At 46.3% G+C, this 15,181-nt stretch overlaps 1 protein-coding gene across 1 annotated transcript in view; it reads left to right on the forward strand.

Annotated features, from left to right (window-relative positions):
• Nucleotides 1-324: 324 nt before the first annotated feature.
• Nucleotides 325-15,181, forward strand: part of SLC16A2 (solute carrier family 16 member 2) — a 135,863-nt gene continuing 121,006 nt past the window's right edge. Inside the window, exon 1 of the mRNA XM_027962830.3 lies at nt 325-1,457. Within this exon, the coding sequence (XP_027818631.1) occupies nt 836-1,457 (622 nt within the window). The 5' untranslated portion in view covers nt 325-835. The remainder of the gene's footprint in view (nt 1,458-15,181) is intronic.

The following is a 15,181-nucleotide window of genomic DNA, read 5'->3' on the forward strand; positions in this document are numbered from 1 at the left end:
CCAATGCGGGACAGAGAGCCGGGAGAAGCCAGCACTGAGCTCCGTCTCGTGCCCCGCCTGGGCCCGGCCCCCTCCGGTGCCACTGAACCTCCCTCCCTACCTGGCCCGGCCCCCGGCCCAGACCCGGCCCTCTACGGCTCCTCTGGGCTCCAGGTTGGCGCAAACAAAGCCCTGATTGACTGCCCGGAGGGGCGGGCCTCGCTGCCGGGCCGCCTCCTCCCATCCGCGCCCCGCCAGGGATTTGCCGGGAAGGGCGGGGGCGGAGGGGGAGAGACTGGGGTGGGGGGGCTGTTGCGCAGGACTGCGGGTGGGGGCTGAGCTCCTGAGCTCAAGACTGTGCCCACCGTCGTCTGAAGCTTGGGCTGTGTCCTCCAAGTCCCCCTTAAGCCCAAGGAGGGGCAAAGGGACAACTGAGGGTGGGATGGGGTTCTTAGGGGCCATCTCTCGTCCTGGGGTCCCTGGGGAGACCCTAGTTCCAGGCTACTTGTGAGGAAGGAGAGAGAGTGGGAGTAAAGGATAGGCGGGGTCTTCCCTGGGGATTCTGGGTTGATCAATGCTTGTTTGGAGCTTGCGGGGAGGAGAGGGAAGGAGAACAGGATAGTTTATGCTCTCGTTTTTCCATTTTAACTATCCCTCTACTGGGCTTCTGGACTAGGAGAACGGGATTCGGAAAGGGAGTTGAGGAAGGCAGTGGCGAATTGAGGAGGAGGTAGGCAAGTGTGAGGAGGAGGAGGAAGGGCTGGGGAGAAGAGCGAGGCTGTAGGGCTGCCTGTTGACGGAGGAAGAGGTTGAGGGGGAGGGAGAGGAGGAGGAGGAGGGGGAGGAGAGAGATGACATGGGGAGAGGAGGAGGGGGATTGGACGGGGGAGGAGGAGTAGAGGGCTCGAGGGACCGTCTGTCTCGGGACAGGCTGGCCAGCTGGGGCGCGGAGCCGGGAGGAGGAGGCAGCAGCAGCAGCGCTTGGAGCAGCAGCAGCAGAAACAAGTACCAGCCACAGAGCGGCTCCTCCGGCCCGAGCAGCCACAGTCCCCCGGCCGCGATGGCGCTGCAAAGCCCGGCGAGCGAGGAAGCTAAAGGGCCCTGGCGGGAGGCAGACCAGGAACAGCAGGAGCCGGTGGGTAGCCCCGAGCCGGAACCGGAGCCGGTGCCAGTGCCCCCACCCGAGCCCCAGCCAGAACCTCAGCCGGAGCCCCAGCCCCTACCGGACCCTGCACCAATGCCGGAGCTGGAGTTTGAGCCTGAGCCGATGCACGAACCCGACCCTACACCCACGGTGGAGACCCGCGGCACCGCGCGTGGCTTCCAGCCCCCCGAAGGTGGCTTCGGCTGGATGGTGGTCTTCGCTGCCACCTGGTGCAACGGCTCCATCTTCGGCATCCAGAACTCCTTCGGGATTCTTTACTCCATGCTGCTGCAGGAGGAAAGAGAGAAAAATCGCCAAGTGGAGTTCCAAGCAGGTGAGCGGCCCCGCGCGCCCCACCTGGCGTTCTAGGCAAGGGTGTTCGTTCCGGCCGCTGCAGATCTCATATCTCCTGGCCCGAAGCGCCCCTCTATAGTGCGCCGCTTGGACTTATCGCCGTTACCCCTGGCCCTTGGCGCTGCTAGGGCGCGGGTTGCCTGGCTCTGGGCAGCCTCGGCTGTGGAGACTAGCTGCAAGAAATCCCTGGGGGTGGGACCTGGGACCTTCGTTGATCATACACAAAGAGTGAACTTTTTTGTTCTGGGACATATCCAGACGCACCCTTCGGGTTTGTTTAAAGTACTCTGAGCGTCTGTACAGAGGGAAATATTTGCAGAAAGGTTTTTCTTGTTGTTGTTTTGTTTTGTTTTCGTGGGGGTGGGGGGTGAAGTGTGAAGCCATGGAGAGAGAAGAGAGTTGGAAGGTTGGGAGGACTTCGAGAGAAATACCGTACCTCAGATGTCCGCAGCAGCCTCTGTTCCTGTACAGGAAGTGGAGGTGTTTTCTGTCAAAAACACTTTAGGAATCCTGATGACTGAGCGAAGAGTCAAACACATGGCAGGCGTGTGTATCTGTTGGAGAGAGAGAAAGGGAGGGAAGGAGTGCGAGTGGAGGGGGGGGATGTGCGCGCGTCTATTTGCCCGCAGTGGTTACTGCCCAACAGGGCGGGCTGTCCTCTGCCACACTGAGGGAGCGAGCGGATCTCTGTGCCCTCTGAGCTGAACCCCAAACCAGGCAGGGAGGCAGTCTCCAGAGAGGCGTGAGGCAGCTGGCAGACTGGGCCCTGAGACTCACTTTGCACCGCCTCCAACCTCAGCCTTGCCCTCCCTGGCGCCTCGCGCCTCTTCGCTATCCGCGGGGTGCCTCGTTAGTCTTTAGCCAGAAAGCCGGCCTCCACCCCTCCTGCCTTCGGGTGGTGCTGACTTGGTCTTCTTCCCTAAGACAAGCAGGACTGGGGGCATAGCTCTCGCTGTTCAAAGCTGGCTGCAGAACCACAGGATTGCGCGCTCCTCCCATTGAGCCTGCCAGTGGACTCAGAGAAGTTAAAGTAGCCATCCGGCTTTCTCAGCAAGCCGCCGGTGAAGCCCGTAACCCGTTTTGATGAGGAGTCTCAGGAGCGAACTGAAGGGCTTGGGATGCCTTCCTCAAGGCTCACTCCCTCTTGTGGCTCCTCAGGACAGCTCCACTCTAGACCTGTCGCAAGTTCAAAGCTTAGAATACGTGGCTTTTAAAAACGCAGCTCAGAATGTGTTGCCTTGGGACTGAAGGGTTCCCTCCTCTCCCCACCCCCAAACACACACTTCTGCTGCTCTCTAAGGAGCACTGGGGATTATTTAGTAAATAGAAACCTTGAATTCTGTGAGCATCCACCTGTGGATTCTCTGAGCCCTTGGAGAGCCTCTTCTACTGCTCTCAATCAAGAACTCTTTTGTTTTTTAATTTGCAGCTTCACTGGGCTGCCCTTAAAGAGGTTTTGGGACTCTTGGTGCCCCTGGCCTTGTGATCCATTGGCGTCCTAATGTGCAGGCCCCACTTGAAAGTTTGAGTGCATGTGAATGGCTGTACAAGGCAGTTTACAGGACTGCCCAGGCTGCTTTGATGCCTGAGTGGAGGGGGTTCCTGACTGTGTGGAACATCTGGGCAGAAGGTCACTACCACACTCACCCCTGGGACTACATTTTCCCTGATTTGAGCAGTTCAGGGGCTCTTGGGAAGGCAGCCAGGGTAAGGTCTCTGGCTTTTGCCTAGATTACCTTTTAGGGCACCTGCCGTGCACTGCCCTGTGGTTAAAGACAGGCTGTTGGCCTTTTAGGTCAGTAAAGTCTGGGGAAAACTTCATGCGAGGTCGTGGGGAATGGGCTGAAGTTAGACCCTGGCATTCATGTGAGTGAGCAGGCCTAGAGCAGGGGCCTTGGGAGTATGAAATAAAACTTGGAAAAACCACTATTTTACCAGGAAGAGGTCCACTGCTGGGGAACAAACTTCAAAGTAGGTGATCATAGGGGACTCAGGGGGAGGGCTGGCTGTGACTTTCCGGTCAAGACCTCACAGTGAAACTGGGAAGTGGGGGTGGCAGTGAGCTGTACCGAGGTGTGGCTGGTGTGTACTCTGACACAGACTAGGTCCATTGAGGGGCCGGGGTTACTTGTTTAAATTATGGTGAGTATGGGTCAGGAAAGGACGGAAAGGAATTTGGTATATCCCTAGGGTCTCAAACTACTTTGGCTTGGGTCCTTGCTGTGTGTGTCTTGAATTCATGAAAATTATTTTTGATACTGGAGGCTCTGGGGAGCACCTCAGTTTTTATTTTTAAAATGTCAGGAGCGACCCCCCCCCCACTACTTTCCTTAGTTCCTAAAAAATCTTATCCTCACCGCTACCCTTCTTGAGCCCCTCAACTTTCCCAAGCAGCCATTTAGGTCCTGAGATTCCAGATATGTCTCTGCCTCCCTACACTTTCTGCAGTTTACTCAGAATTTCTCAGCTACCTGTGCCACATTACTGGTGTCTCAAAAGGACAGAAGAAGCCAGTAGAAGCTTGCTGAGATCTTTGTCAGCCAGTGTTTGCCTAATAGCCATTCTGGGGAACATGGAATGTAAACCCATACATACAATCAAGGAGGTTGGTGCATCGTCTATTTCTATTAATGTCTGACATGCATTCCATCTCTAGATCTCTATGAATTAAATATTTGGAAGCACCCCACAGCCCAAATTCTCTTTGGCTAGGCCTATGGCCCCGCCCATCAGAACAAGACCCAGTTTCCCCCTCAGTCAGTCTCTACCAACAGGAAGCTTCCATAAGCCTCTTATCTTTTTTCCATCAGAGGTCAGACAGACTGAAAACCACAATCACAGAAAACTAACCAATCTAATCATATGGACCACAGCCTTGTCTAACTCAATGAAACTATGAGCCATGCCATCTAGGGCCACCCAAGACAGATGGATCATGGTGGAGAGTTCTGACAAAATGTGGTCCACTGGAGAAGGGAATAGCAAACCACTTCAGTATTCTTGCCTTGAGAACCCCATGAACAGTATGAAAAGGCAAAAAGATAGGACACTGAAAGATGAACTACCCAGGTTGTTAGGTGCCCAATATGCTACTGGAGATCAGTGGAGGAATAATTCCAGAAAGAATGAAGAGATGGAGCCAAAGCAAAAACAATACCCAGTTGTGGATGTGACTGGTGATGGAAGCAAGGTCCAATGCTGTAAAGAGCAATATTGCATAGGAACCTGGAATGTTAGATCCATGAATCAAGGTAAATAGGAAGTGGTCAAACAGGAGATGGCAAGAGTGAATGTCGACATTCTAGGAATCAGCGAACTAAAATGGACTGGAATGAGTGAATTTAACTCAGATGACCATTATATCTACTACTGCGGGCAGGAATCCCTTAGAAGAAATGGAGTAGCCAATGATAGCCAATAGCCATGGTCAATGAAAGAATCTGAAATGCAGTACTTAGGTGTAATCTCAAAAATGACAGAATGATCTCTGTCCATTTCCAAGGCAAGCCATTCAATATCACAGTAATCCAAGTCTGTGCCCAACCAGTAATGCTGAAGAAGCTGAAGCTGAATGGTTCTAGGAAGACCTCCAAGACATTTTAGAACTAACACCCTCAAAAGATGTCCTTTTCATTATAGGGGACTGGAATGCAAAAGTTGGAAGAAACACCTGGAGTAACAGGCAAATTTGGCCTTGGGGTACAGAATGAAGCAGGGCAAAGTCTAATAGAGTTTTGCCAAGAGAACACACTGGTCATAGCAAAAGCCCTCTTCCAACAACACAAGAGAAGACTCAATACATAGACATCACCAGATGGCCAACATGAAATCAGATTGATTATATTCTTTGCAGCCAAAGATGGAGAAGCTCCATATACTCAGCAAAAAACAAGACTGGAAGCTGACTGTGGCTCAGATCATGAACTCCTTATTGCCAAATTCAGACTTACATTGAAGAAAGTAGAGAAAACCACTAGACCATTCATGTATGACCTAAATAAAATCCCTTACGATTATACAGTGGAAGTGAGAAATAGATTTAAGGGACTAGATCTGATAGACAGAATGCCTGATGAACTATGGACAGAGGTTCATGACATTGTACAGGAGACAGGAATCAAGACCATCCCCAAGAAGAAGAAATGCAAAAAAGCAAAATGACTGTCTGAGGAGGCCTTACAAATAGCTGAGAAAAGAAGAGAAGTGAAAAGCAAAAGAGAAAAGGAAAGATATACCCATTTGAATGCAGAGTTCCAAAGAATAGCAAGGAGAGATAAGAAAGCCTTCCTCAGTGATCAATGCAAAGAAATAGAGGAAAACAATAGAATGGAAAAGGCTAGAGATCTCTTCAAGAAAATTAGAGATACCAAGGGAACATTTCCTGCAAAGATGGGCTCAATAAAGGACAGAAATTGTATGGACCTAACAGAAGCAGAAGATATTAAGAAGAGGTGGCAAGAATACACAGAAGAACTGTACAAAAAAGATCTTCACGACCCAGATAATTACGGTGGTCTCATCACTCACCTAGAGCCAGACATCCTGGAATGTGAAGTGAAGTGGGCCTTAGGAAGCATCACTACGAACAAAGCTAGTGGAGTGATGGAATTCCAGTTGAACTATTTCAAATCCTGAAAGATGATGCTGTGAAAGTGCTGCACTCAATATGCCAACAAATTTGGAAAACTTAGCGATGGCCACAGGACTGGAAAAGGTCAGTTTTCATTCCAATCCCAAAGAAAAGCAATGCCAAAGAATGCTCAAACTACCACACAATTGCACTCATCTCACACGCTAGTAAAATAATGCTCAAAATTCTCCAAGCCAGGCTTCAGCAATACATGAACCGTGAACTTCCAGATGTTCAAGCTGGTTTTAGAAAAGGAGGAGGAACTAGAGATCAAATAGCCAACATCCACTGGATCATTGAAAAAGCAAGAGGGTTCCAGAAAAACGTCTATTTCTGCTTTGTGACTATGCCAAAGCCTTTGACTGTGTGGATAACAATAAACTGTAGAAAATTCTTAAAGTGATAGGAATACCAGAGCACCTGACCTGCCTCTTGAGAAATCTGTATGCAGGTCAGGAAGCAACAGTTAGAACTGGACTTGGAACAACAGACTGGTTCCAAATAGGAAAAGGAGTACATCAAGGCTGTATATTGTCACCCTGTTTATTTAACTTATATGCAGAGTTCAGTTCAGTTCAGTCACTCAGTCATGTCCGACTCTTTGCAACCCCATGAACCACAGCATGCCAGGCCTCCATCCATCACCAACTCCCGGAGTCCACCCAAACCCATGTCCAATGAGTTGGTGATGCCATCCAACCATCTCATCCTCTGTCGTCCCCTTCTCCTCCTGCCCTCAATCTTTCCCAGCATCAGGGTCTTTTCAATGAGTCAGCTCTCCTCATCAGATGGCCAAAGTACTGGAGTTTCGGCTTCAACATCACTCCTTCCAATGAACACCCAGGACTGATCTCCTTTAGGATGGACTGGTTGGATCTCCTTGCAGTCCAAGGGACTCTCAAGAGTCTTCTCCAACACCACAGTTCAAAAGCATCATTTCTTCAGTGTTCAGATTTCTTTATAGTCCAACTCTCACATCCATACATGACCACTGGAAAAACCATAGCCTTGACTAGACAGGCCTTTGTTGGCAAAGTAATGTCTCTGCTTTTTAATATGCTGTCTAGGTTGCTCATAACTTTCCTTCCAATGAGTTAGCGTCTTTTAATTTCATGGCTGCAATCACCATCTGCACTGATTTTGGAGCCCAGAAAAATAAAGTCTGTCACTGTTTCCACTGTTTCCCCATCTATTTGCCATGAAATGATGGGACTGGATGCCATGATCTTAGTTTTCTGAATGTTGAGCTTCAAGCCAACTTTTTCACTCTCTTCTTTCACTTTCATCAAGAGGCTTTTTCATTCTTCTTCACTTTCTGCCATAAGGGTGGTGTCATCTGCATATCTAAGGTTATTGATATTTCTCCTGGCAATCTTGATTCCAGCTTGTGCTTCCTCCAGCCCAGCATTTCTCATGATGTACTCTGCATATAAGTTAAATAAGCAGGCTGACAATATACAGCCTTGATGTACTCCCTTTCCTATTTGGAACCAGAGTAGAGTGAGAATGGAGAGGAGAGTGAAAAAGTTGGCTTAAAGCTCAACATTCAGAAAACTAAGATCATGGCATCTGGTCCCATCACTTCATAGCAAATAGATGGGGAATAGTGGCAGATGTTATTTATTTGGGCTCCAAAATCAGTGCAGATAGTGACTGCAAGCATGAAATTAAAAGACACTTACTCCTTGAAAGGAAAGTTATGACCAACCTAGAGAGCATATTAAAAAAACAGAGATATTCCTTTGCCAACAAAGGTCTGTCTAGTCAAGGCTATGGTTTTCCAGCAGTCATGTATGGATATGAGAGTTGGACTGTAAAGGAAACTGAGCACTGAAGAATTGATGCTTTTGAACTGTGGTGTTGGAGAAGACTCTTGAGAGTCCCTTGGACTGCAAGGAGATACAACCAGTCCATCCTAAAGGAAATCAGTCTTGAATATTCATTGGAAGGAGTGATGTTGAAGCTGAAACTCCAATACTTTGGCCACCTGGTGCGAAGAGCTGACTCATTGGAAAAGATCCTGATGCTGGGAAAGATTGAAGGTGGGAGGAGAAGGGGATGGCAGCAGATGAAATGGTTGGCATCACTGGCTCAATGGACATGAGTTAGAGTAAACTCAGGGAGTTGGTAATGGACAGGGAGACCTGGTGTGCTGTAGTTCATGGGATCGTAGAGAGTCAGACATGACTGTGCGACTGAGCTGAACTGAACTGAATATCTTCACAGCCCTAAAGCTGTGCTGATTGGCTTAATGGGCGTAAGTTTCTGTAGATGATTGGGACTATTATGAAGGTGCCCCCCCCCAAAAGATTGTTTTGATGTTTAGAGGCTAACTCCACATCATAGTGGTCTCTGGACATGGGAAAAAGTCATAGGAAGTGTAAGGAAAGTGGAATTCAGGGCATTCTAGAGCATGCAATGTCCAGTCTTTGTGAACTCTGTGGTACATACAGTTCTGTGATGGCAGTGTATCTTGTCCTTTCTCTTCACCAATTTTGAAAAGGAAACCAGCTTTCCCTGGGTCCTAAGCCTGGGAGGACCAGCAGGCAAAAAGTCCTTGAGATGAAGGCAAGTGACCAAGGTCTGATTTAGGGGGAAAAGGAAAACATCAAGAGAGAAATGAGCCTATACTTTTTGTAGAGCTTGTGGGAAATTTGTGAGTTCCCCTAACCCAGAGCAAGCAGCATACAAGACAGGGGCAACCCAACAATTTGATGGGAAGTCTGTAATGCCTGCCTGATATGAGAATGGAGACTTTTGGGGGAAAGAAAGAGCAAGGTAGCATTGGTTGCAGGCCTCAGATCATTATTGGAACCCTAAATGAGTTGGATCAGGGGCAAGTTAGGGTTGGGGGTCCAGAAGACAAGGCATAACAAGTCAGAGTTGTTAACACTGGCTCCAAGCTTAGGTCTTTTTGGACATGCCCCAGAGTAAACTCAGCAGCCTGTACTTTCCACCTTGACTTCCAGTCTAGCACTGAGTCATAAAACATGATGGGAGGCATCTTTCCCTTGACAGTTTATAAGCATGACCCTTGTAGTCTCCCAGGTCGGGGTGGGGGGCTGTCTCTCACCACCCAGAGAAAGGGGTAATAATGGTCAGGAAGGCTCATTACTGGGTACAAGATAGTTCATGCTCATGGGTCACTCTGATGGAGACAGAATTTTCTAGGCATGGGATAAATGATACATTCTGTCTTTGAGCAAAGAGTCCCAAAGATAGGTGAGGCCAGGGGCAATTTAGGCTATCTTTCTCTTCCTTATTTTAGAGGCTTTCATTGCTTAGTTCAGTGTCTCACTGGGATGACCACTAGATTGCTGACTTTGGAAGCCAGGTATCTTTCGAGCAAATATTCCAATGTCTTGCCTTTGGCTGAAGGTCTTTGCCTACTGTCCATAGAAGACAGAGGTTGGCTCAGAGAACCAACCTTGGTCAGCCATAGGAGGTTGGCTCAGAGCCTGCTATGGAGCTTTGGGACACAGGGCCAGGCATCTTTCAAGCCACTCTTCTGACTCCTCTCCAATCAAACTGGGTCCCAAACTGAGACCCTGACTCATACTGGAGGGGATGAGGAAGAGAGGTTGGGGGTATTTGGAAGCCAACTGGGGGGTGCTTGTTTGAGCTGGAGTGGCTAATTGAAGTTAGATCCCTGGCTCATTGTACAGTGACCTCAAGTGCTCATTCTACGTCTAAATCTGGGTCCTAATGGGTTGATGGTCTCAGTAATACCAGCTGGGCAGTGACTAGGAGTTAGACAACTTGTGCCCCTGACTTGCTCTGTGACTTTGAGCGGTCACTTTACCTCTCTGTACCTCAGTTTATCTAGTTGTAAAGTGAAAGGGTTTTGACTAGATGAATACTAGATGGACTTCTTAGCTCTTCTGTTCTATCCTTCTAAAATTATATGATATTTTATTCTTTACTATTCACTTGGCATAAATCTTGACTCATTCAAACAAATGGAAATATGCTAATCTGCCTGAATGAGGGTTTGAATGGGTTGGGAGGAGATTGGGAAAGCAATGAAAAGCTATACAGACAGCATTTCTCCATGTTGTGTGTACATATGCTACTCATATGTACCAATATTGGTTGAAAAGACCCACTTGAAAAAGCATAGTATGTAATGGTAACTTCAGATCCACAACTACTTCCCCCAGAATGTCTTGCTTAGCATAGAATTGGACCTCCAAAAGAATTCTCTCAACTTGGCCTGTGGCAGGCCAGCAGAGTGGTTCTGTATGCTGCTGTTTCCCGGCATTTGAGCCTATTCCTATAAAGAATTAAACTGAAAGCATTCCCTTAAGCCTCAGTTTGGACCCCTCTCCTGAAACTTAATTTTCTACAGCTCATTCTCATTTCTCAGAAATGCATGGTTAGTATGACCTTGGTTTGCTGTTACTTCAGGATAGAAGAGTAAACCAAGATTTATAAATTCAATAAGCTGGTTTCCTTTAGGGAGCTTCAGACAGGGCATCCTTATAGCTAGCTAAGGGCTGCTGCTTGGTAGTGGGTATGAGAGAGCTGCTGCTTATCATCCTAGAGAAGGCCATATTCATTATTTCCAATTTCTGGGCAACTTCAGCTTCACTCAGGGTTTACTGAGAGTGACTACTGAAGTAGCAGGCACAGAGCTCTATCTTTTCTTTTTTCTGAATTTATACTTGCTTTGGAAATATTTCCTCCAGTGCCATGAAGAGTAAATAAGCAGATGGACTGTCAGCATTTGCAGAAACATATAAAGGATGTCATTTGTACATTTTGAGCAGACCAGTTTCCCAGGAGAGTGTGCCACTTTTCCCATCAGCATCTTTTTGTTTTGTTGCATTTTTTAAGATTTTGTTTTTGACTGTGCTGGGTCTCTGTTGCTATGCCAGGGCTTTCTCTAGTTGCGGTGCATGGGCTTCTCATTGTGGTGGCTTCTCCTGTTGTGGAAGACAGACTCTAGGCCCATGGGCTCAGCAGTTGTAGCTCAGGCTTAGTGGCCTCGTGGCATGTGGGACCTTCCCAGACCAGGGATCAAACCCGTGTCCCCTGCATTGGCAGCCAGCTTCTTAACCACCAGACCACCAGGGAAGTCCTGTTTTTCATTTTGAAAAAAAAAAAAGAATCATTTACTCTTTTCATATTGTGTGAAAGATGGAGTGGGATTTCCTGTTTTGAAAGGAACTATCTCACCTGGGACTGAATGAGTAAACCTTAGAGAAAACACTTTTTTCATAAAATGTTCATGCATAAACACACATACACATACACATACTCTATACCTCAAGCCATGGATTATGAGTATTCTGCTTGAAAAGGTCTTTTCTCGTCTGCTTATGCAATTAGGTTTTAATGTAACAGAAGCTTCTGTAGGGTTTGTGTGAGAGTAGTACAAAGGGCCCAGACTGAGAAAACTTGTTAAGGAGGAGTGATGGAGAGAATATGGTCAGCTTAGATTGTACCTCTTGGCATGGATTCTTTGCAACTCCCCTATAGTAGTGCTTGGAAACATTTATATAAGTTTCTTTCTGCTTCAATCCTCCCCTTATCCTGCATCCCATTCAAAAGTTATCGGGAAGAGGGTTTAGGATACTCCAGCCCTCTCCCATTTTAAGGGTGAGAGAGGACTAAGCCTAGGTATGTTTAATCATTTGCCTTGAAGTCGAGGTATTGTGATTACTAATGTGAAATCACTTGACACTTTTTGTGGGTGGAGAATGTGGCCTGCTTGGGTGGCTTAAGGAAGTACATGCTTTTTCACTCTAGTAGTCTTGCCCTTCTCTATTCTCTTGTTTGCTTCTTCTGGGGTTGGTAGAAGAGGGATAAAAATGGCTCTCCCAACCATATATTTTCTTGGCTCCTCCTATTTTCATAGGGCATTTGTAAAACCTCTGCTTGATATGCCATCCTTTTGCTCCTAGTATTGTTCTTTCTTCTTTCTTTCCCTCACTCAGTTAGAGGAACAACTAGGGTTTCAGATGTTGTACAGTCCTTACTCCAGACTGTATCTCAGGCCCGTTCCCATACACCCTGTGGAAGTGTCTCTTTCCTCCTTTCCCTTCTCTCTTACTCTCCACTTTCTGAGGGAAGAGTGACTTCCTATGGAACACTTAAGAGTGTAGAAGCTATCGCCTCTGGATTTTTGCAGTAAGATTCACAGCCCTGGGACCCCAGTCAAGGAGATAGTATTATAGCAGGTCTTACTCAATAGTATTCAACTAATGTCCTGGTCAGTTGCACCCTTTCTCTTCAAATCTGCACTATCATTGTCCCTCAATTACTGAGCCTACCAAACTTCTAGAGACTTAAGATTTGTATTTAGTAGCCTGAGGGGTTCTGAATAAAATAGAAATCTCCACTCTATTTTGATCCCCTATCAATCTCTCTTCTTGCCAAAAAAAAAAAAAAGATACTACAGAATTGATTGTAGAGGAGTTGGAGGAGGGAGGAGACAAACACTTAGACTTAAAAGTGCTTTTAGTGAGGATGAAGAGGGAGGAAATGAAACTCCCAGGTTAATTGTTTCCCTGCAACTGAAAGGAAAAAAGGAAATGTCACTAAATCAGCAGTCCCCACAGAATCTCTTGTCTAACTTATCCTGTGGCTCTGTCCACCCACCTTCTTACCCAGGCTAGAAGGGTATGTGCATGTGCCCATGTGTCCAGACCTGTGGGTACGTGTGTATAGCTGGGTGTGTGATATCTGTCTGAGCCAATTAGCACAGTTGCTTAGAATATGATGCCTATGAGATTCAGGTAACAATTTTAGTCACTTGTTTAGGTTACTGAGCTTCTTACAAGGAAAAGAACTCTTCTGTTCATCGCTCATGCCCTTCATGTGTGGTTGCCACTGATTCCAAGAGGACTGGGTATAAGTAGGGAGATGACTCCCTATAAACCTTCTTTTTTATGGGGGAAAAAGTAACAAAGCACACAGCCTAGTGGTATCTGCTATTTCACAGTGTGATTTCTTCGACATTTAGCTTCTTCCATCAAGCAGCCTGATAATAATAATAGTAATTGCTAACTTTTACTTAGCGTTTATCAATTAATTCTGTGCTTCTTTGAGACCCCATGGACTGTACAGTCCATGGAATTCTCCAGGCCAGAATATTGGAGTGGGTAGCCTTTCCCTTCTCCAGGGGATCTTCCCAACCCAGGGACTGAACCCAGGGCTCCCACATTGCAGGCGGATTCTTTACCAGCTGAGCCACAAGGGAAGCCCAATTCTGTGCTAGACATTATATTAAGCACTTTACATGTACCAACTCATTTCAATTCTGAACAACTCTATGAGGTAGGTACTATTATTTCCTCCATTTCACAGATAGAGACAGATGCACAGAAATTAAGTAGCTCGCTTCAGCTCATATAGCAAATAATGGCAGAGCCAATATTTGAACCTAGGGAGTATGAATCCAGGTATCATTTAATACATCTAAAGATGAAAGGGGCCAGGTACCAAGAAGGACTACTACAGAGTTTTCCATTCCTTTAGCCTCCAGGCATCCTTATGATTAAGTGATATATGAGATGACCATGAAAGGGCTTAGTAAACAAAAGTCTGACAATCTTGTGATACATGGTATACTCTTCTAACCACTCATTTTACTCTACCTAGAGTCATGGGTCATTGGGTCCAAAAAAGGGCCAGAGACACTGTTTCTTTTTAGTTGGTTAGCCTGAATATCACATAAACTTGCAAGGCTTCAGTGTTCTCATCTTCATTGTGAGATCGATTGTATTTACTTTTATAAGACTGTGAAGGAGCATATGAGATTCTGTATGTGAGTGGTATTTGTCAGTTGTGAAGGGGTTGGTATTATTATTATTATCATTATTATCATCATCATCATCCAGTAGCCTTTTCCAGCTCCTAGAAAGTGAGTTGTTACATCTTTCTCTAAATATTTCTGAAAGAGGAATCAACCCCTCCCCACTCCATCTCGTCTCCATCTCCTGTCTGTATTCTTCTGCAATTTTACCCGGGTGTCTCATAGCTAAGGATTGGCCACTGGCCATGTTTCCTTTGTTCCTTAGTTCTCTAGAAGCCCAGGGAGAGGAGGGGCCAGATCCCAGGCTATATACATTCAAGGAAACAAGGCATGTTGAAATATTTACAGCTCTTGGCAGGAGCTCACAAACCTCCCTTTGAGTCAAGGACTGACTTTTTTCTTTCTTTCTTTTTTTTTTTTTTTTTAAATAAGGATTACTAGGCATTGGGGGCAGATGGTGGGTGGAGTTAGGGTGTCATTTCCTCCCGAGGGTCTCTCACAGAGCCTCTGTTCTCCTGCAGGTAGTGAAAAGAAGGAAAGGGATATTTAGGGTCAGAAGGTCTGGGCCAGGGGACATTAAGCAAAGAAGGGACCTTGCTCCTTTGTATTCAGTTTTTGAGTAGGCCAATTTCCTTATGTTCTAAACAGGATAGCCCCAGAGAACAGAGGCCACAGAAGGCCAGAAGCCTGGAAGAGGCCTGCAATAGCAGTCATGCGCAGCATTTCAGTGACCACTTAGGAACTTCCATTAAGACCATTTAGTAGGCAAATGTTTATACCATCTCACGATGAAAATATTTGTCTTTTGTTGTTGTTTTTGTAAACAACAAAACTAAATTCTCAAGTCCTTATTTGAGACAAGATTTCAAATATACTAAGACTCACCATCTTGATTTTCAGTTATTTAAACATGTGAGTTGAAAGGCATTTTAGAGACTACCCATTCCTATCTATCTGGTTCCCATTTTATAGGAGAATTGACATCTGGAAAGATATAACCTCAGTCAGTATTACAGGTAGATGATTGTAGTCAAGGTTGGTTTATAAGTTGGGTATGGGTGTAAGAAGTAATGCTTCTGGCACCTTGGGAGTTCCTCAGTTCAATCACTGGCATACTGTCCACTTTATGTCTCTCTGAACTTTTCTAAAGTCAATCCATAGGTACTGTGTTGCATAAAGAGACTGTATTGTGTTGTAATAGGTGTAATTTCATTTACTTAATATGAGACAAAATTCAAGAGGTGGGATGGTGAAAAGTCTCCCTGCTACATTATCTTAAAAGTGAAAGTCGCTCAGTTGTGTCCAACTCTTTGCA

Source organism: Ovis aries, chromosome X, assembly GCF_016772045.2.
Source record: "Ovis aries strain OAR_USU_Benz2616 breed Rambouillet chromosome X, ARS-UI_Ramb_v3.0, whole genome shotgun sequence".
Taxonomy (NCBI): Eukaryota; Metazoa; Chordata; class Mammalia; order Artiodactyla; family Bovidae; genus Ovis; species Ovis aries.